The 23,370-nt window shown below is 30.2% G+C and overlaps 3 protein-coding genes across 3 annotated transcripts; 2 read left to right on the top strand and 1 right to left on the bottom strand.

Moving 5' to 3' along the window:
• The first annotated feature begins 11,890 nt into the window (after positions 1 to 11,890).
• Positions 11,891 to 12,676, top strand: LOC135958641 (transmembrane protease serine 9-like). Its single transcript, XM_065509534.1, has one exon. It carries the CDS (start codon positions 11,891 to 11,893, stop codon positions 12,674 to 12,676), a length of 786 nt encoding a protein of 261 aa, XP_065365606.1.
• Positions 12,677 to 17,198: 4,522 nt separating this feature from the next.
• LOC135958642 (hypodermin-A-like) lies at positions 17,199 to 17,906 on the bottom strand. The gene has a single exon (XM_065509535.1). It carries the CDS (start codon positions 17,904 to 17,906, stop codon positions 17,199 to 17,201), a length of 708 nt encoding a protein of 235 aa, XP_065365607.1.
• A 439-nt stretch (positions 17,907 to 18,345) lies between these two features.
• LOC135958643 (trypsin-1-like) lies at positions 18,346 to 19,104 on the top strand. Its single transcript, XM_065509536.1, has one exon. The coding sequence runs from the start codon at positions 18,346 to 18,348 to the stop codon at positions 19,102 to 19,104; it is 759 nt and encodes a 252-aa protein (XP_065365608.1).
• Positions 19,105 to 23,370: the final 4,266 nt, after the last annotated feature.

A 23,370-nucleotide genomic window follows, 5' to 3' on the forward strand; every position in this document is an offset into this window, starting at 1 on the left:
TTAAAAAACCAAAAACTAAAATTTTTCCAAAAAATGAAAAAAACAACTGGAAAAAAATAAATTTTGTTTACCTAAAAATATTTAAAATTTGTATTTTGAAGTAATTTGGTGAAGGGTATATAAGATTCGGCACAGCCGAATATAGCTCTCATACTTGTTAAATAAAATCAAAGTAAATAAGACAATTATATGACATTGTTGGTCAACATATCCATCTTGAATCCCAAGGTTTTGAGTATTATTTTCCCTTGTATTTTCCTTTTTCAAGAATATCGAAGTAAAATTGGATATTTGTATGACCTTGTTGGTCATCAGATTCTTATACACCGATCAACCAAAAGAAACTCCACGTTTCGGTTATTATTTCGCCTCTGCAATATTTTCGATGAATCATTTATTCATGATTGGTTTCAAAAAGGTTCAATTGTTCTTAAATATCGACAAACACTCCATTGAAATAGTCATACGAATGCATTTATTGCAATAAATATCTTGCTTATAGATTCTATATACCCTAAGTACATGATTTTCCCAATAATTTGGTTTCACTTATATATAGCATCTCAACCTTGCGAACGATAAAATAAAACGTTTGCCATTTCAACAGAATCCAATTAAAAAGATTTACAAAATGAAACTGGCAAATTACAATGCTTTAGGGCGCCACATCCAAGGCGAATTCTGTCAAACAGCTGTTAACTTTTTTCGCTTGTTTGGTTCTTGCAACTGTTGTTTTTGTATGAATTCGCCTTATCCTGAAACAGAATTTAAGCTTCCTGACTTTTGAAATAAATTAAATCGCTTAATTAATAATAGATTCTAAAGAGCAGCTGAACAATTTTCATTGAGGTGGGGTCTGTCAAACAGCTGTTTACTTTTTTCACTAGTTTGGTTTTTGCAATTGTTGTTTTTGTATGAATTCGCCTTGGCCTTATCTTTAAACAGAATTTAAGCTGCCTGACTTTTGAAATAAATAAAATCGCTTAATTAATAATAGATTCTATGCCTCAATTTTCATTCAAAACTTTCGCTTGTTTATGAAATTTTCGCTAAAAATAAACTGTCTCAGTCTTTTTTCCAAAAACTTTATTAAACATTGAAATATATTATTATATTAAATAAAACAAAACAAAAGCATGTAAATAGTGTAAACATAATAAAAATTTCTAGTTTATGGCTTAAAAATTAAACACGCTAATTTCATGTTGCTTTCTTGTCATAATAATTAGTTCAAGTGTGCGTAAAATGATTTTTTTTTTCAAATTTCTTTAACAAAACAAAATTTAAAACAATTGACAAGAAAACTGAATTTTGTTAGTTGCTAATTAAGGTAGGTCAAGCATAAAATTTTTTGCTTAAATGAAAGTGAAAATGTAAAAATTATTAAAAAAAAACAAAGGAAAAAGACACAGAAAAAATAATTTATGGAAAATTTAGGACCTTGCTAATTGCCACTTAGGTAAAAAATTTAAAAAGCAAGAAACCTATCATAAATCATAAGCAATTGTCATATTTTCTGGTGTGTCTTACTTAAAGGGAAGTACTTTTTTTAGAATATTTATAGTTCTGTTATAAATTTAAAGAAAGTTTTACAACCGGATATATTTCTTTGTATTTTCCTACTTGAATATTTGTTTTGAAATTTATGCTAATTAATATATTTTTTCCAGTAAAACCCAATAGTTTAAACCACAATTTTCTTTCTTTCATATGTTTTGTGGTTTTTCTAAGATGTTCTAACACATTTCTTTATTTCTTTTTAGAGGTTTGCCTGCATATGCATGAAATTATTGTTTTTTTTTCTATAAAAATGCATAGAAATACCTTAAGAACTTATGTTCAAGAATTACTGTTTATTTAATTTTTCTTTACTGCTACTGCTACTACTATTTTTAATCAACTCTACTTGCAGAGTTAGTATCTATTTAGTAGTGAGAAAAATTTATAGTATCGGTCACAAATTCTAGTCACGAGTTTCCGGTGTCATTGGTTTTGGTTTGTGTGGCTTATAAATATGGATAAATATTCAATACAATAGCAGCTAGTTTTATATTTATATTTGTGTGATGACTACGAGTATGATCATCATCATAGATGTCTATAATATTATGACTGTATAGCACAAGCCATATGTATCCGAAAAAAAAATCAATAAAAAAAACTGCATTGTTCTTTTCTTTATTGTAGGTCTTCAAGATTTTATTCTGATTAAAATGAAGAAATAAAATTGTGTCGCTAGACTTGTTAATAAGGATAATCACAGTTTAAACAAATGTTGGACTTCACAAATACTTTTAAATATTCCACGTTATTTGAGTTTAGCTTTTCTTGTGGTTTCAAAATAATAAAAATCCAAAGACATACATTGGAATCAAATGCAGCACCCTTAGGACACTGCTACACGTTCAATATATTTTGACCGCGATCCATAAGGTATTGATTGATCGCGATCCATATCGCAAAATAGCGATAAATATTCATATTTCGTGATATCAACTCGCGATAGTTTTGTAAGAAGTGAAAAAATAATCCATTAAAATGGATCGTGATCCAAAGATCATATCCAAATACCCATATTGAACGTGTAGCAGTGCCCTTAGATCTATTGCTCCATTGTGATAACACGGAATGCTGCTCAAGCAGATGTTTCACCATATAGTCAACCCGTGATCACTGAAAAGCTCATTATCGTTGTCATAGAATCCAATCATTGTCGGAATCGGTTTTGAAAATGACAGAAAAAGTACACTGGTCTTGTGAAATCGAAAGTTATAGGTTTTATATTCGATCTGGAATTAAATTCTTTATCGATTAAACAAATGTTTTACATTGGATTTCATAAGTCAAATGTACCTTTTTTGTCGTTTTCAAAACCGATTCCGACAATGATTGGATTCTATGATAACCCCGAATATGACTCAATTAAATGTCCAATATGTTAAACAGATCAACGACGAAAGCCGATCTAAAGATCATTGATTTTCTCGCCAACTTCTACTCATATTAAACGATATTTGTGTGTTTAAACATTTGATCAATTTTATGAATATAAACTTTCTTATGAGATACATTATAGTCCTTCATTGATCCATCACAATACACTGCAGACCACTGAATAGTCGAAATTAGTCTCCTTTCAATCCGACGAAGCTCGATTACAATTCTAAGAAATTCGATTGATGCCAATTTTGAAACAGACCGATCGAGATTAATCTACCTCTACGTTTGTAAATAGGTTACCCTGAGGGAAATGATATTGAAAAGCGTAAAATTTCCTAGATTCTCAATATTCCAGTCATGAATCAGAACTCTTTAATATATCCCAATTCGCCAAGAGCTATGTTTATAGCAGATTCTTCTTTAAACCCAGATTAAAGTTTATATCTGAACCTAGGAAATTATTAACAATCTAGAATAATCCAAACAAACCGATCTCTCTGCTAGTATCTTTCGCAAATACACTCGAAATATTTCTCCTTCAAACTCTTAGGGAGATAGGATGATAAATATTTCTCAAAATTCCAGTCAAAACTGTTTGAAGATCCTAATGAGCCGAAAATTGATTTTAATTCGACCACGTCAAATAGCTAGAGCGTTAAAACTGGGGAGTTTAGATCTCAATTTATTAAACCGGACATTTGTGCTAAAATCATTCGCTGAGATACTCGAGATTATTCTCCTTTAAACAGTCAGGTTTCTCTTCAACTAAACGAGATAGGATGATAAATATTTCTCAAAATTCCAGTCAAAACTGTTTGAAGATCCTAATGAGCCGAAAATTGATTTTAATTCGACCACGTCAAATAGCTAGAGCGTAAAAACTGGGGAGTTTAGATCTCAATTTATAAAACCGTACATGTTACGAAGAGATAGTGATTCGAATAGACCGATATTAGTGCTAAAATCATTCGCTGAGACACTCCAGATTATTACCCTTGAAACGGTCAGGGCTTTCTACGAGTTAGTAAATTCGCAACATTAAAATCAAAACTCCCTGAAGATCCTAAAGAGTCGAAAGTTGAGCTTAATTTGACCACAGAAAATAACTATAGTAGAGCGATCTTAAATATGAGACTTGAGAAAACGCCAACTAGAGAGTTAAGTCTCAATTTATAAAACCGTACATGAACTTTGTTCATGTGAAAAAATTCCCCATGATGTGAAATTTTTAGATGGAATTTTGTAAAACCGTGTGTTAAAATTATTCACAGAGACACTCGAGATTATTATCCTCCAAGGGGTAAGGTCTCTCTTCAACTCTATGAGGTAGAATAATAACTATATCACCAGTCGGTGACAATTTAGAACTCTTTCAATATACTAATGAGATGAGAGTTTCACTTAGATCTTAAATATGAAACTTTAGAAAACTAGTACTAACGAGATTCGATCTAAATTTATATAGTGCGAGACACTCGAGATTATTCTCCTTCAAACGGTCAGGGCTCTTTTCAAATCAATTAGGTAGGATGATGAATATATCTCTAAATTATCATCCTTCAAGTAGCTGACAAATTATAACTCCTTGAATATACTAGTGAGTCGAGAGTTTCGTTTAGATCTAACTAGCGATAACAAGATTCGATCTCATTTTATACAAATGCGATATGGAGTTGTAAGGTGTAAGCTAGGTTCTGCCAACATCTTTCGCTATGATTCTCAATATAATTTTCCTTACAACAGTCAGGTCTCTCCTCCATCCAACGAGGTAGGATGAAAACTTTATAAAATGCCTTCTGATCTTAAATTTGAAACCTAGGAAAAACGTAACTAAGGATATCCGAATAGAGCGATAAGCTTTCTTAAAGAGACTCGAGATTAATCTTAAACCAACCTCGAAGGGAAAATTGCTATCGTGATATTCCCCTGAACTTTTCATTCATAATAGTTGATTTTGTTCATAACAGCTGTTTATTGTTTACAAAATTCCATCTAAAAATTTCACATCATGGGGAATTTTTTCACATGAACAAAGTTCATAAAAGAAAATTGGGAAAAGGAATTCGCGATAGGGGTGATTAACTTTTTTTAGTGGTCGTTAATTATTAGTCTGATTAGTTACAGTTATTTCAGACCATTAGAACTGAAAGTCAGAGCTCTTGGATGTTTGATTTGAAATGGAGAATCATGAGTCATTTTAAATTGAAATCAAAAGACAAGTGTTATATAGAATTGTAGACTTATTTGGAATCAAATGAAAAAATCTAATTTTTTAAACGTTTGACTACTGCCTGCTGGGACAAAAGCCATTTTCGATTATGGATACTTGTTAGGATTTAATAATCTGCACTGTTTTTAAATCAAAATTCCAAAATGTTAGTTATTAAAATTCAGTACAAACATTTCTACTTACAGCTCCAATTTTCAATGGCTGTGAAAATATTTAAAGAGCTGCATTTAATTATTGAAGAAAAACATTATTTTCCCCATTTCTAAAATTTAGTGCAAGATAATTTTATGTAATTTTCTCTTTTTGCGGGTATTTAATGATTCAAAACATACTAACATGTTTGGCTGCATATGGACCCTTATCAGCAGAATCTTTAACAATAAAACTCTTGAAAAGTGCATTTTGTTGTTAGTGTCATTTTATTACTGATTCGCCAACAGCCGTCTAAGAATTCTCACATTGCATTTAAGAACCAACATACATACATAAGTATTCCTTACGATTTTTCATTTCATTATTATTATTATTATATTACATTTCTTAACATTTTGTTTTGCCTTTATGAATGCAATATGATGACAATAAAAACACAATTAAAATTGCATTCATTGTCAATTGTGTGTGAGAGAGTATTGTTATGCTAGAGTCTTTGTCGCTGGCCGTTAGTAGTTTGCTATGTGAATGCAGTTTTTTAGTGCGCAAAAACCAACAACAAAAAAATGGCTGTTTGGCAAAGAGACAGAATGCAAAGAAGAAGAACAAGACAACAACAATAAATTAAAAGACAGTTTAAAAGAAGTGCAGAGTTGTATAAAACTGAAATGAATTAAACCCGTGTTATTGTCAGCATTGAAAAGAAACGCATAAATCAACACAAATTGTTTGTTGAATTTTCTTTTGAGTTTGAGTCTACGAGTGAAGTTTTATGTTCTTTTTTGTTGAAGGCAGGCATTTCTTTGTCAGTTTGTCTGTCTGTCTAGTTAGTTATACTTTTGTATTTTTATTTATTTATTTAATTTTATATTTTATGTTGGCGAATGACAATTTGGTTTAGGAAAATGAAGAGGATTGAAGTAGTATTTAAAAGGCAGTTAAATAAAAGAGTGTCTATTTTTCCTAAAAAAAAGGTTTGCTAATAATCAATGGACAGTTTTATGGCGTTTAAAAGAATTTTATTAAGTGCTAAATAAAACATAAATCTTGCTTTTGAAATTAAAATCTAATAAAAGGCAAAATATTTGACATTTTAAAAACAATAAAAAACACTTCGGTTTCTTTTCTAGAAAATTTACTTAATAATTCAGAAATTCTTAAACAGCTGATTAAACTGTCACATTGAGCTATTGTCATCTGATTAAAAACTTCTAAACCAAGGTCTCTCGCAGTTTTCAGACATAGAGAGGAAACTCTCCTGTCAAAGACCTAACTCAGTTGTCAGAAACCTAAGTGGTGAGAATGTATTAGTAGAAAAAACTATTTGAAAACAAAAACAACACTCGTATGTGTGATTATTTTGAGTAATTTTTTTGTTTGAGTTTTTTTATAGTTTCCGCTCTATGTTTCTCTATGATTTTCAGTTCAATATCTTTCACTTTTCCTTTTTTTTACACTCCTATATTCCTGTAATTTACTTTTTAAATTAAAATTACTAAAATTCGTTATTTCTTATTATGCAACTTAATTTTTTGCTGTTTAAAAAACCACAAAGTGTCAATTACTCATTTTTGACAGTGAACAAATTTGTCAAAAAAATTTAACGCCAAACATGTTTTGAAATTAGCAAACATTTGTTGTTACCCTCTTATTGTTAACTTCAAACACACTTAAACGCAAAAATTATGACAAATTTTTTGCACATGGCTAAAATTTCTAGACAGACATACATAGGTACGTATTTTATGGTCGTTCTACAAATTTACCAATATTTAGATATAGGAAATAAAAAGCAATAACAAAATACAACATACAACATATGGCCTGATGACAAGAATTCCTTTTTATTATAATAAGGAAATGAGCAATTTATTTAAACATGTACAGATAACTATGTGTGGGAATGTATGTACACATACATATGTATGATTGTTTACATTTTTTTAAAGAATATTTTGAAGTGTCAAAGAAATATGAGCAATAATAAACCGTGACATTTGAAACTGTCATATCTGTATGGAAAAAGGAGAAGAAGAATGAGAAAAACTAATCTCTTACTAAATGCAGAGTTAGAGGTCCAAAGAAAATTTAGAGGTGGAAAAACGCCTCTTAGAAAAATCATAATTGCATGTAAATAAGTACTACATCATAATGACATTGATAAAATTGTTTATGATGGCTGTTAGAAACAGAAATTTTAGTTTTTTTTTTGTTGAAATATTTTTGACATTTTCTTGACACTTTTGTTTTGGGGCAAAAAGGAGGTGTAGCTAGTAGAAAAATAGAAATAGAAGATAATATTTTGATAATAGATTAACTATTGATAAGATCAATAAATGATGGTAGTAAAATATAGAAACACTGAGAGAAATAAAAGAAGGCTTTGTTGAAATAAGTTTCAATGACATATCGTAATTTACATAGCTTCAATCATAGAGAATAATACATAGAGACGAGACATTCCGACTTGTCAAACAAAAATACAACAAATCGTTTGAGACAACAACAAAATACATTGACTAGCATGTATTTGGTTGTTGTTAACAGGTTTTTGACAACAGACTTAGGTTTTTGACAATTACGTCACGTCTCTATGTTACCCTATGGCTTCAATCCTAGATCTAATTTTAAACAAAATTTGGCTTAATAGTAGATTAAATTTAAGTTTAATTGTAGGAAATTGTATAGACAAAATTTAGCTGTAAAAGTAGGTATGTTTGCATTCCAAATATATCCTCAAGTTTTGACTTAATCGTAGGTCTGTTTTTAATCCAAATTTAGCTTTAATCGTATGTAGGTCTGTTTGTAGTCAAAATTTAGTTGCAAGTTTAGATTTAATCGTAGGACTGTTTGCAGTTTAAATTTAGCTTTAATCGTTGGTCTGTTTGTAGATCAAATTATAATTTAATCGTAGTACTGTTTGCAGTTTAAATTTAGCTCCAAGTTTTGATTTAATCGTAGGTGTGTTTGCAGCCTTAAGTTAACTTTAATAGCTTTTATTATGATTTAATCGTAGGTCTGTATGTAGTCCAAATTTAGCTCCTAGTTTTGATTTAATCGTAGATCTGTTTGCAGTCTAAACTTAGCTTTAATCTTTAGTCTGTTTGTAGTTCAAATTTAGCTCCAACTTTTGATTTAATCGTAGGTCTGTTTGCAATCTAAAATTAGCTTAAATTGTTGGTCTGTTTATAGTTCAAATTATGGTTTAATCGTAGGTCTGTTTGTAGTCCAAATTTAGACGCAAGTTTTGATTTAATCGTAGGACTGTTTGCAGTCTAAAGTTGGCTTTAATGGTTGGTCTGTTTAAAGTTTAAATTATGATTTGATTTAGCGTTTGTAGTCTAAATTTAGCTCCAAATGTTGATTTAATCATAGGACTATTTGCGGTCTAAATTTAACTATAATCATTGGTCAGTTTGTAGTTTAAATTATAATTTAATCGTAGGTCTGATTGTAGTTCACAGTTTGGTCTATTTGCTCTAATCGTTATTCTGTTGGTAGATCAAATTGTGATTTAGATCCAAATTTTGATTTAATCGCAGGTCTGATTGCAGTTTAATGTTAGTTTTAATCGATGGTCTGTTAGTATATCAAATTATGATTTAATTGTGGGAATGATTGTAGTCAAAATTTAGCTCCAAGTTATTGTTTAATCGTTGGATTGTTTGCAGTCTAAAGTTAGCTTTAATCGTTGGTATATTTGTAGTTCAAATTATGATTTAATTGTAGGTCTTTAATTTGCTGTGGACTACTAATCGTAGTTTAATTCATAGTCTATTTCGTTGTCCAAATTTGTTTAAATCGAAGTTCAGTTAGTCCATAGTTTTCATTAATCGTAGTTTATTTTGTATTCCAAATTTTTTTAAATCGAAGTTCAGTTTGTAGTCCACCATTTTCTTTAAACGTAGTTTATTGTATAGAGCTTCGAATTATTTAATTCAATTGGAAAATAATTCACAAAAATCTTAATTGGGAATTAAAAAATATCACACATTCATTCTATAAATCCCTTCTCCATATACATAATTATTTAGCTTCATTCAAAGGCTTAGCTTCATTAAATAGAATTAATCCATAACACAATTCATTCAACCTTTGAATGATTAAATTTTTGTGATTTCAAATCTACTAACAATTTAATTAAAATATTCTTTCTTCATTCAGTTTTGGTTTGGCTTTTAATCATTTACAAAATGAATTGAAAACAAGTAAGAGAGCTATATTCTTATATACCCTTCACCAAACTGTACTTTAAAATACATTTTTTTTTAAATATTTTTAGGTAAACAAATTTTTATTTTTTTTTTAATTGTTTTTGAAAATTTTTTTTTTCGAAATAGTTTTTTAATTTTTTTTAAAAAAAGTTTTTTCTAAATTTTTTTTAAAAAAAAAATTTTAGAATTTTTATTTTTGTTTTAAAATTTTTTTTTTTGGAAAAAAATTTTTTTTGGAAAAAAATTTTATTACAAAAAATTTTTTGATGAAAAAAAAATTCGGGTTAAAAAATATTTTTCCCGTTTTTGACCAATTGTAGGTCCAACTTACTATAGGCTTATCTACATCGTTGCAATGAACTTTGAAATATCTATCATTAGATATCAATATTGTCTATATTAATGACTTAGTAATCCAGATATAGATCAAAAATATCTTCTCGAAAGCATGTCTGACAGAATTATTGAAGATTTGGATTCCGAAGATATCTGAGATCCTCAGAAAATTGATTTCAACAGACAGACATTGCTTAATCGACCCCGGGTATATATGACAAACTTATATTTACCCTTCTTATGAAGGTGAAGGGTATAAAAATAGACTTAAGCCTTTTTTTCAATTCAAATCTATTACAAGATTTGAATTGAAGAAAAATTTAATCATTTAATAAATTTTTAAAGCTATTTTGTAATGGATTTGAATTCAAGACAATTTTAATGATTGGAAGGAATTATTTCTATAATGAATGAATTCTGAAAGGCATGAATTCAATACATTTGAAGTGTATAAAGGAATTAAGCCTATGAATTAATTCATAAAGAATTCATTAATGGAATGGTTAAAAGAAACAATTTATTTTGATCTCGAAAATGAAATTAAGAATTAATTCATTCGAACCTTTGGTTCTTATAAGACTAAAAAAATGAAATGACTTAAAATAAATATTTGTTTTATGAAAAGGGAAATATCTTGTTTCTAGTCCACATTTTTATTTAATCTTAGTTGTTTTTGTAGTCCAAATCATAGATATATTTGAAGCAAATTAAGATATACTCAGATGTATTATTATAGTAAATATTTAGCCTTAATCGTAGGTCTGTTTGTAGTCAAAATCGTAGATCAATTTGAACTCCAAATTTAACTTAACTCAGAGATAGTATAATTTTAGCTCATAATTTATCTTTAGTCGTAGATTCGTAGGTCTGTTATACACAATTATAGAACACATTGTTATAGAATAGACTGTTATACACAAATATTTCCACAGAATAAACTGTTATACATCAAATTTGTTTCATACAAGAGACTGTATAAGTTTACCAGTTTCTTATTTCGTTAGTCTTGCAAACATGAGCCTCAATTAATTTTGTAATTGAAAGAAATTTACTTAATTTGTAAATCTTATTATTGAATCATATTGTATAAACAAAAACTTCTAGCCATAGTTTTAATTACTAACATTAACATGTTACCTTAACATAATATTTAATAATTTACATTTTGATTTCTTATATCTAACGCTAGAGGTCTTTTCTTAACTCTACTATTAAATACAACAAAATATATTTATAATGAAAAAGTATTGCCTGACACACAGAGTCTGTGTTACTAATATAACAGTATAGTGTATAAACAATTACTGCTTTAAAGTTATGTGATTAAAAAGTGTAGTTTACTTTTAGGCAGAGTTTTAATGTAGGTATAATAAACACTGTGGGCTTTTGATAATGCAAATTTTTAATAACTTCGTTTAGATTTTTAAAATAATTACCTTAGGAGTTGTAAATTTTGGTTTATTTAATAAATATATTATATTTACCTGTAAATAGATAGAAAATAAATAGAAATTAATAAAATATATATGAGAAATGAGGTAAATACTAAAATTATTTAAGAAAATGTGTTTAATATTTTCAAATAACATTTTAATTAATGAAAATAAGATATATTTTTATTGATTATTAATTTGTTCAATTGTTTGTAATTTTGCTTTAATACTAAGCCTGTTCGTAGTCCAAATTGAGCTTTAAACATTGATATATTTAAAGAAAATTAAGATTTACTCAGAGTCATATTAAGCTTTCATCGTAGGCCTGTTATTTTATGTTAAAATTTTGTATTTTAAAGTAATACAATTTTTGTTTCCTATATTCCAAGTTACTCATGCTACCATATACATACAATACAACTCAATGTCTTAAACATTTTCACACAATATCAAGGCAAAAAATTAAAATTACTTACTTTAACTTGCTAAATAAAATTGCAATTTAAAGTTTTTCATATAAAACACAATTCTGGTAAGTTTAGCTGAACGATTTTTTATACAGTTGCCTTTACGGAGAAATTAAAATGTGTGGGCGGATATTAATTCTATCGCTAATAGTGTATCTACAGCAGGCTCACGCCACTACCGAAGGATTTTATGCCGAAAGAGGCATGTATGGTTTTGTGGCGGCTATAACCGAACAAGGCAAATTTATCTGTGGCGGTACAATTGTCTCGAAATATTTTATTATTAGTGCGGCTCATTGTTTTAAGCGCGGTAGCAATCACACTCATATTAAAGCTATAGTTGGTACGCATGACTTGAGCCAGGCGACAAGTGAACATATAAAAAATGTTACAAACGTTGTTATACATCCACGTTTTTCTGTCATTAACATGGATTTCGATATTGCTGTGGTGAGGCTAGAGGACCCTCTTCTCTTGGAGCAGGAAAATCTACAAAGAATAAACTTGGCAGAAAATTTCGATGCTTATTATGATGATGATGCTGTAGCCTTGGGATGGGGTCATGGAGGCGAGCGCGACACTCAGCCACCTAGTCGATTACGTTATGTCCCGGTGTATGTGTGGAATCGTAGAACTTGCAATTCCAAACACATATGGGGCGAGCATGCTCATTATATCTATGGACCTTTGGTCAGCGAACGGATGTTGTGTGCTAGTGTACCGGATGGTGGATCGGGTACATGTGACAATGATGATGGCGCTGCTTTGGTGGCGGAAGAGGAATTTCTGGGCATAATGTCATGGCGTTTTGATTGTCATTCCATACACAAACCGTCGGTGTATACAAGTATACCATTGCTGCGTACTTGGATAATAAGAGTTTTGGGCAATTTTCCACATTGAAATAAATAAGAATTCGTATAAAATTGTGTTTTAGTTTCAAAGGTAGTTGTTGGTAAAATAAATTGAACTGAGAAGTGTATAGAGAATTTTCAAAGTTATAACAGGAAAAATTAATCAAATTACAGCTTATCTTTGTTGCAGTTCTAGTAAAATTGGCAGGTTTTACTGGAAATTGTTTGCGTACTTAAAATTCCAATACAATTTCTTACTTTTCAGACTATTTTTGAACGAAATCTGCAGAACATTTAAATGTGAAAATGTTTTTTTTTATAATTGGAGGGTTTACTCATACATTTAGTTGAGATTTCATTTAGTTGAGATTTGCATATTTTGAGTAGCAGATGATAATTATCATTGAGTCTCAAATTGTTGTCTAATTGTAAGATAAATTTTTAAACAAATTTATACTTTTTTTATCCACTTTTCTTAATTATCGAACTTCCTTTTTTGCATATGAGTAAAACCTCTAGCCATAGTGTTAATAACAAATATTATCATGTTACATTAACATTCTGTTTAATTCATTACATTTTAATTTCTTACATATGGATTTACAGAAGACTTTAACATAATAATAGTTGATAAAGTATTGCCTGACATACGGAGTAAATGTTATTAATATAACAGCATAATGCAGTGATGGAACTTTGTGATGGAATTCGAGTTCAAATACTAAACGATTTGAAAATTAATAAGGATGTGATGTATTTATAATTTTCGTTTTTTTTTCATTGCTTAAAATTTCATTTCGATGGTTTTGAAGTAATTTGTATCACATTTCTTGCCAAAATTATTGTAAATTACATATAAATTGCTAAAGTTTATACATTTATGTAAAACGTTTTAAAACAGTGTGAACCACATTTAAACAATATTTTGGCTAAATTCTAATTTTTTAAAAATTTTATCAAACGGTTTAAAACGGTTCCTATCTGTTTCCAATCAAGACTTTTTCGCAATTATTAGCCCAATTATGAATAAAATTTCCCCGGGATTTGTAAATCATTTTGTAAATCACGTCACCAAAGTGATATTTATGTGGAAAGCAAAAACAAAATTTCAAACATTTTTTTTATTTACAAAATTTTCAAATTATGAATGAAATCAACGCTTGAATTTTTGTGCGTTTGTTCTGTTCAGAATTTTAATATAAAACAAAAATAAATTTTTAAAATGTTTGAAATTTTGTTTTTGCTATCCAAATTAGGGCCTAAAACTAATATTTTTCAATATATTTACTCAAACGGTTTAATACGCAAATGGGTTATTAAACATTTTTTAACGAAAACCAATATTCTAGAAAAATTTGTAAAATTTTAACAAAAATTTTTAAAATTTATGGATAAGTACCGAATCGTTTTAGACAATTTTGTCACTAAACTCTTTTAAAACTAATTTGTACAAAATTTGCTACAATTCTTAAATTTGATAGACACGTTTCGTTACGATTTTCACAATTTTATGAAATTTAGCCTTAAATTAATTTTAAATTTTCATTTAAAGTAATATTTAACCAGATTTAGGAAAATTATAAATTTTTAAATTTTTCATTCAAACGGTTGAATACGGTTCGAACCATTTTGGAGCCGTTTATTTTACATTTTTCCCTAAACTCTTTTAAAACTTATAATCTACCTAATTTTAATAAACTTTGCTAAAATTTTAAAATCTAAGTAAAACGTTTTAAACGGATTTCGTAACGATTTTTAAAGTTGTATGAAATTTTGGCTTAAATTTTCTATTTAACTAATAAATTTGTTCACTATACTAGTTTCTATATAATTTTAATAAAAAACTGGAGAAATTAATGGCTTGAAATGAAACGTTTTAAAACGTTTCAAACCGGTTTTCACAATTATATAAAATTATGTCTTAAATTAACATTAAAACTAATATTTATAGTTTCCTACAAAATTTTAATAAAAACTGCTAAAATTCATGGAATTAAGTGAAACGTTTCGAAACGGTTTGTAACGATTATTTAAGATTTTTAGTTCAATTTACTTATAAGCTAATATTAAACAAAATTTTGACTAAAAATTCATTGATTTAAGTAAAACGTTTTAAAACGTTTCGAACCGGTTTTCACAATTTTATGAAATTTTGTCTTAAATTAATATTAAAACTAATATTTATCAAGTTTCCTACAATATTTTAACAAAATCAGCTAAAATTCAGGGATTTAAGTGAAAGTAGTTAAGTGAAAGTAGTAAGAAACTAGTTTCCTGCTAAATTTAACTAAAAACTGCAAAAAATCGTCGAATTAAGTGAAACGTTTTAAAATGTTACGCAACGGTTTGTAACGATTATTTAAGATTTTTAGTTGAATTTACTTATAAGCTAATATTAAACAAAATTTTTACAAAAAATTCAATGATTTAAGTAAAACGTTTTAAAACGTTTCAAACCGGTTTTCACAATTATAAGAAATTTTGTCTTAAATTAACATTAAAACTAATATTTATCAAGTTTCCTACAATATTTAACCAAAATCAGCTAAAATTCAGGGATTTAAGTGAAAGTTTTTAAAACGTTTCGAAACGGTTTGTAACGATTATTTAAGATTTTTAGTTCAATTTTCTTATAAACTAATATTAAACAAAATTTTTACAAAAAATTCATTGATTTAAGTAAAACGTTTCGAACCGGTTTTCACAATTTTATGAAATTTTGTCTTAAATTAATATTAAAACTAATATTTATCCAGTTTAAGTGAAACGTTTTAAAACGTTACGCAACGGTTTGTAACGATTATTTAAGATTTTTAGTTGAATTTACTTATAAGCTAATATTAAACAAAATTTTGTCTAAAAATTATTGGATTTAGGTAAAACGTTTTAAAACGTTTCAAATCGGTTTTCACAATTATATGAAATTTTGTCTTAAATTAATATTAAAACTAATATTTATCAAGTTTCCTACAATATTTTAACAAAATCAGCTAAAATTCAGGGATTTAAGTGAAAGTTTTTAAAACGTTTCGAAACGGTTTGTAACGATTATTTAAGATTTTTAGTTGAATTTACTTATAAGCTAATATTAAACAAAATTTTGTCTAAAAATTAATGGATTTAAGTAAAACGTTTTAAAACGTTTCGAACCGGTTTTCACAATTTTATGAAATTTTGTCTTAAATTAATATTAAAACTAATATTTATCAAGATTTTGACAGAATTATAAAACTTTAACTAGTTTCCTGGTAAATTTTACTAAAAACTGCAAAAATCGTCGAATTAAGTGAAACGTTTTAAGACGTTTCGAAACGGTTTGTAACGATTATTTAAGATTTTTAGTTCAATTTATTTATAAGCTAATATTAAACAAAATTTTTACAAAAAATTCATTGATTTAAGTAAAACGTTTTAAAACGTTTCAAACCGGTTTTCACAATTATATGAAATTTTGTCTTAAATTAATATTAAAACTAATATTTATCAAGATTTTATCAGAATTATAAAACTTAAACTAGTTTCCTACAAAATTTGAACAAAAACTGCTAAAATTAAAAAAACGTTACGAAACTGTTTGTAACAATTATTCTAGATTTTTAACTAAATTTACTTATAAGCTAATATTAATTAAAATGTTGACTAAAAACGCATATTTTAACAAGTAAGAGAGCTTTATTCGGCTGTGCAGAATCTTATATACCCTTCACCAAATTATACTTCAAAATAAAAATTTTAAATATTTTTAGGTAAACAAAAATTAATTTTTTTCCAGTTGTTTTTTTTTGATTTTTCGGAATTTTTTTTTTTTAAATTGTTATTTTAAAATTTATTTTTTTTTAAATTTTCATTTTTTTTTTTTAAAATTTTAAACAAAAATTTTTTTTAATTTTTTTTTGATAAAAAAAAATTGTATTAAAAAATATTTTTTCCGATTTTGACCCATTGTAGGTCCAACTTACTATAGCCTTATCTACATCGTTGCAATGGACTTTGAAATATCTATCATTAGATATCTATATTGTGTATATTAATGACTTAGTAATCCAGATATAGGTCAAAAATAAGTCAAAAATCGAGGTTTTCCTGGTTTTTTCCTCATATCTCAGCCAATTGTGGACCGATTTTGCTGATTTTAAATAGGAAACTTCCCGAAAGCATGTCTGACAGAATTATTGAAGATTTGGATGCCGAAGATATCTAGGGTCTTCAGAAAATTGATTTCAACAGACGGACAGACAGAGGGAAATGGCTTAATCGACTTCGCTATCTATATGGATCCAGAATATATATACTTTATAGGGTCGGAAAATTATATTGTGGAAATTATAATTTAATTATGAACATAAATTTAGGTTTCCATCTCTGGTATAGTTTGTAATCAAATACTTCAGCATTAACATTAAATTGTCTTAAAAAGTATAGTTTACTTTTAGGCGCATTTTAAATTCACTATGTATTTCATTTATCAAGGACTTATTAAGAACTTCTTTTAAATTCATAATATAAACACACAATTAGCTTAGAAATTGTAAATTGATGTTTATTTAATAAAAATGCATACTTTTTTCACTTTAATAACCATCAACCACCCACTCTCTGACATATGCTAAATTAGTAAAAACCAACAACTTAAAGTTCATATCACACGAAACCGATGACGACACTATACCCAACAATTGATCGTCCACAATCAAAGAGCCGCCATCATCTCCTTCACACGATCCCATTTCTATGGCAGCACAAAATTTTGCCTCATTATATTTGAGTAAATCAATATTTTTGGCAAAATCATTACTTATAATTCTGGTACAAGAATCCTGTGCCCACAGTTCGGCATGGCTATACATTAATCTCTGCAACGGATAAGTTTCCCAATAAACTAAGGTACCCTCTTTGGCACCATTTATTATATAGTTGTTGGGTATTACTTCAATATTGCTTACAGTGATGACAGTATCCAAAGGCATAGGTTTTATAAGAGTTATGAGAGCTACATCATAATCTCTGGTTGCTGTTGCAAAAAAAGGATGTATTTCAGTGCGATTTACCTCATGTGTGAGATCAGCTGTAGTTACTGTTAAATCGCGAGCGAGTTTATGTTTGATAGAGTGCGCTGTTGTTACAATTAAATATTCCGAAATGATGGCACCACTACAAATATGTTCGCCTTGATAGTTTATGGCCACTTCGAAGGTAAATGTTCCCTCTTTAGCAACAGTAGCGGCTGTATTAAGGTGTAGGTCAAATGAAATGATGAGTGTTAGTAGTAGTATTAGCATGTTGCTAAATATTAAAGTTTGATTTGAATAATGTTCCCTTTTATATACTAACTTTAAGTTAAGAGGCGCTACAAATCAATTTCAAACCAATTAACATGGTAAAAAAGTATGACGATTTTCCGCTAACTGTATTTTTGGTGAAAAGCTGAATTGTCAAATGAAGATTTTTTGGATGCAACTTCAGATCACTGAATAATTCTTAACCAATTTTCTCTTAATTTTCTAAAAACTTAAAAATCAAAATTTTTAAAATGTTTACCCTCTACACCACTGTTCCATACAAGAAATTTAAAGAAACCTATTAAATTATCTGCTTGAAATTGCAATTTCAAGCTCTACCTTAAAATAATTATTATAAAACTCCACATTTTACTTATTAACCTAAAACATTTCATTTAAATCATAACACTTGCTAGCGGCGCTTTAAAACTCACCAAAAATGTTGTTCTTTTTATTGACGATTGTTCTCTCAATATCCACTCACCCCACAATTGCCGTTGATCAGTACGCTAAAGATGGCGATTTTCCCTTTGAGGTGGCCATTCTGTATCAAGGCAAATATGTGTGTGCTGGAGCCATAATAGTGCACGATTTTGTGGCAACAGCAGCCCATTGTGTGAAAGAGAAAAATTACCGCTACCTAAGAGTTCTAACGGGTACAGTGCATGGCGCCAAGTTTTTCGATGAAAATATCAAAATAATAGATCGCATCTTAGTGCATCCACGTTATACACCCAGCACCAGAGATTTTGATATAGCCCTGATTAAACTAAGAGATCCCGTAAGAGCTACGAATGTCGTTGATATCATAGAGCTGCCTGATCCGGATTATGAAATAGAAGGCGGCACCGTGGCTACCCTAATCTACTGGGATTTCAGAGATGGCGCTAGATTATCGTATGTTGATGTTGAGCTGTGGGGTCAGGATAACTGTACGGCGCTGAATATTTGGGGTGAATATGATTACAATAGGGAAGTACCCTTAACCAGTGAGAATACATTTTGTGCCAGCATACCTCCCGGATCGTGTATTAAAAACGATGCTGGTTCATTGGTGGTGGATAATAAATTACTGGGTATTGTGTCATGGAATGAATATTGCAATTCAACTAGAATACCATTGGTATTTTCGAATATGGCCATTTATGAGGAATGGATTAATCGTATTTGGAATGATGAAGATAAATATTTGGGTTAAACAAGGTTTTTTTTAATTTAAAAGAGACATTAGTTAGTTATTATTTAAAAATAAAACAATTTAATGTGGGGAAACTGGGATCCCCACATTAAATTGTAAGAAAAATACTTTTGTTTTACTTTAAATTATTTATAATTTAATTTTGTTGAATTAACAAACCAAGGTGAATTTATGAAAAGTCGAATTCGGGTAAATTGGAGTGAATTCTTTCATTTTTTATATAAGGAGTTTGACATTCGCGAACATAACTGAGAGAATGTATGGTTAATGTCAAACTCCATATAGAAACAATAAATTAATTAGTTTCAACTTGCCTGAATATGTCTTTTCTGTCGCCTGTATAAATTCTCCTTGTAGCTGAAGTTAATCAAAGTAGTCGCAGCCAGAGTTTAGAGTATTTCTTTTGCCCTCTTTTTTTTCTTTAGGCAGCAAACCAGAATTGTAAATGCCTTGAGATTATGTCCATGTGTTTAATGTACTGGAGACTGTCTCCGGAATCCATCTTAATACGTTCTATAAAACGTGGACTGAGTGTAAATCCAACCTAAACGGATCTTGTGCAGTTCTCCGGCAGATACTAGTTCCAATTTTTTTTTATTTTTTTTTTTTTTAAAAACAAACACAAACTGCGAAGCGTTTTGCTTGTCTGCAGTTACACCCAGAGTCTCTGGCAGGAATCGAACCCGCAACCCTCAGATTAATAGTTCAGCATACTTGTGCTTCTTGCTAGATACTATATTATTTAGGAAACTTAATCTACAGGCCTCTAAGATGATAACTTTAGAAGGCTGGAAATACAATCAAGTGACTTTATTTATTTTAAATTTCTACTTTTTCTCCCTCCCTTGGGGCATAAATCCCATTAGGTTGAATTGGCAACATGAGGCGATTGTTTAAGACACTGAAAAAGGCGATTAGGCGGAATATAATTGGAGACTGGAACTACAGATTGTGGGGTCAACGACAGTATCATAGGGACAATGTATAATTGCATTCCAAAACCATCTTTCTCGAGGACCGTTTGATTCTTGGCTAATACTGGACTTTTAGAGGAACTCTTCTCGTCACAGTGAAATGCAAACATAATCACGGATAATTCCAAGAGAAGAGATTTCGGTGGCTGTATTTATCTTTTTACTTTTCCTCTCTCCCTTGGGTCATCAATTCCGGTAGGTTGAATTAGCAACATGAAGCGGTTGTAAAACCTGTATTATTTTAAAACACTGAACTGACAGGAACTACAGACTGTGGACTCAAGACAGTACCATAGGGACAATGGATAATGTACTATTGCACTCCAAAACACTCTTTCTCGGTAAACTTTACTGGACTTTTAGAGGAACTCTTCTCATCATAGTGGAATCGAAACGTAATTACGAATAGTTCCAAGAGGACTGAAGATGTCGGTGTCTATATTTATCATTCTATATTTCCTCTCTCAATACCGATAGGTTGAATAGGCAACATGTAAAACCTGTATTATACATACCAAGACACTGAAAACGTCGATTAGACTGAATATAATTGGAGACTGGAACTATAGACTGTGGGGTCACTACAGTATCATAGGGACAATGGGTAATTTACTATTGCATTTCAAAATCCTCTTTCACGAGCAACGTTTGATTCTTCATCGCGGATAATACTGGAGTTTTAGAGGAACTCTTCTCATCACAGTGAAATCGAAACGTATTTAATGATTGTTGGGGCATCAATTTTGAAAGGTTGAATTGGCAACATGAGAGGATAGTACAACCTATATTATACTAACAAACTGAAAACGGCGATTAAGATTATTGGAGACTGGAGCTACGGACTGTGGTGTCACGATGTATAATGTACTTTTGCACTCCAAAACTCACTTTCTCGAGAAACTTCAGATTTTTAATCTTGGAATGCTGGTTTTTTAGAGGTCTCTTCTCGTCACAGTGAAATCGAAATGTATTTACGGAATGGTTTCAAGAGGAGAGAAGATGTCGGTGTCTATATTGGGGAATACGGGATCAGGATATCTCTCACACTCCCGGATAAATTTAGTATTCTTCAAGCTGAACTGTAGGCTATTAACAAGGAAGCATTGAGAGGATGAGGAGTATAGGATATTGTATAGAGATATCCACAACTTTACCGACTGTCGAGCAGCAAGAAGGTCCTCATTGAAAGGTCCATGACTAGTGTTTACACTCAGCGTTATCCCAGGAGTGCCGGACATCGTTCAAACTGGATGGCCAGATATTCAACAATCGCTCTTAATTGGGTGCATGGACATGAGACCGTCTGTTTTGCTGGTAATGTGGCGAATACAAAAACACACTATATCATCGTTAAATCATGGATACCGGACATCCATCTAACAATCGCTTTCAGACTCCCGGATGAATGCAGTATTCTTCAAGCTGAACTGTCGGCTATTAACAAGGAAGCATTGAGAGTATGTGAATTATAGGATATCGAATAGATAAATCCACAACTTTACCGACTGTCGAGCAGCAAGAAGGTCCTGACTAGGATTCACACTATGTCATCGTTAATCTAGGGATGACGGACAACCATCTAACAATTGCTTCCATTTGGTAGCGTGAACATTGCAACTGAAATTGGAGACTGAAACTGCAGACTGTGCGGTCACGGCAGTATCTTAAGTACAAAGGATAATTTATCAAGTCTCATGGACTACTGCACTCTAAAACCCTCCTTTCTCGAGAAACTTTCGGTTTCCAATCTCGAACATGTGGAGGAACTATGCTCGTCACAGCGGAATCTAAACGTACTCATGGATGGTTCTAAGAGGAAAGAATATGTCGATGGTGGTCTTTGTATTGAGGAATTCGGGGTTAGGATGTCTTTCAGACTCCCGATTGTATATAGAATTCTTCTGGAGGAGGATTATAGGTTAACAAATAGAGATATCCGCATCATTACCAACTGTTTAGTTGGAAGAAGGTCCCGTACTGGGAAATACGGCATCAAGATGTCTTACAGGCACCCGAATGAATGCAGTATTCTTCTGCATTCATGCGGATATCTCTATTCAAATAGAGATATCCGCATCTTTACCGACTATCCAGATGAAAAAAGGTACCTGACTAGTGTTTACACTCAACGTTATTCCAGAAGTGCCAGACATCCTTCAAACTGGATGGCAAGATATTCAATAGTTGGGTGCAAGTACATGGGACAATATTATTGCTGATAATGTGGCGTAGACAAAAACAAGGCCTTCAGACCAGGGCATAGTTTCTGTGTGAAATCCCACTGGCATCATTCAAACTATGCATCGATATTGCTCTCTACGAAGAGGTAGAAAAAAAATGGGTAAACAAGTCGACTTACTCCACAGCCAGATCTGACGCTCAACGCATCTAATAGGATTTTAAAAGAAGATAACAACATGATAACTGTGCTCACAAGATACTGTAAATTCGATTCAAATGCCAGAAGGAATTCTGCATAAGCTGCCAAGACTAGGAAAAGTACATATTTCACCTCCTCCATCGTTGAATTGCTGTGTAACGTTTCGTATTTAAGGTTAGACGATTCTTCAAGAGTCTGTTCAAAGTGGAAAACTTTACTAGGAATAACAACATTTCTTATGACTATTTCTTTATTGCATCTAAAAGGATTTTAAGGGAAGATAGAAACATGATAATTGTGATCACAAGACACTGTAAATTCGATTCAAATGCCAGAAGGAATTCTGCAGAAGCTGCAAGGACGAAGAAAAATATATATTTCACTTCATCTGTCTTTGAACTGCACTACAAAACCGGTTTGGTTCTTGTTAATGGGCAGACGATTCTTCAAGATTTTGTCCGAAGTGGAAGACTTTTGTTGGATTAATTAGATTTCTTTATTCCATCTGTGACCATAAAACTAATTATACTTTCCCTCTCTCCCCTTCCTGTCTCTCATATAACCCTCTAATATCCTTCTTCTTAGAGGTAACATAAAAGCGATTACTCAGTGGACATATGTGGGTTGTACCTACTGAAGGCCTACAAAGATCACAGATATGAAATTTCCTATTTCAAGTTCTCTTTTAGGACTGTCAAGGTTATGAAACTTCGAAGAAATAAGTTGAAATCGACAGGTTATGTTTTCAAACAGGAGATTCTTTCAAAATCAGTTGACGTCAATAACAATTTCAGAGTACGAGTCTGAATGTGTTGTTGAGTTCATTGTCCTATGTCTATACCAGATAAATTTTTTGTTATGATCAACGTCAAAATTTATTATTTATTGGTATTATTGCTTCGTTATGACAAA

Source organism: Calliphora vicina, chromosome 4 (assembly GCF_958450345.1).
Source record: "Calliphora vicina chromosome 4, idCalVici1.1, whole genome shotgun sequence".
NCBI lineage: Eukaryota > Metazoa > Arthropoda > Insecta > Diptera > Calliphoridae > Calliphora > Calliphora vicina.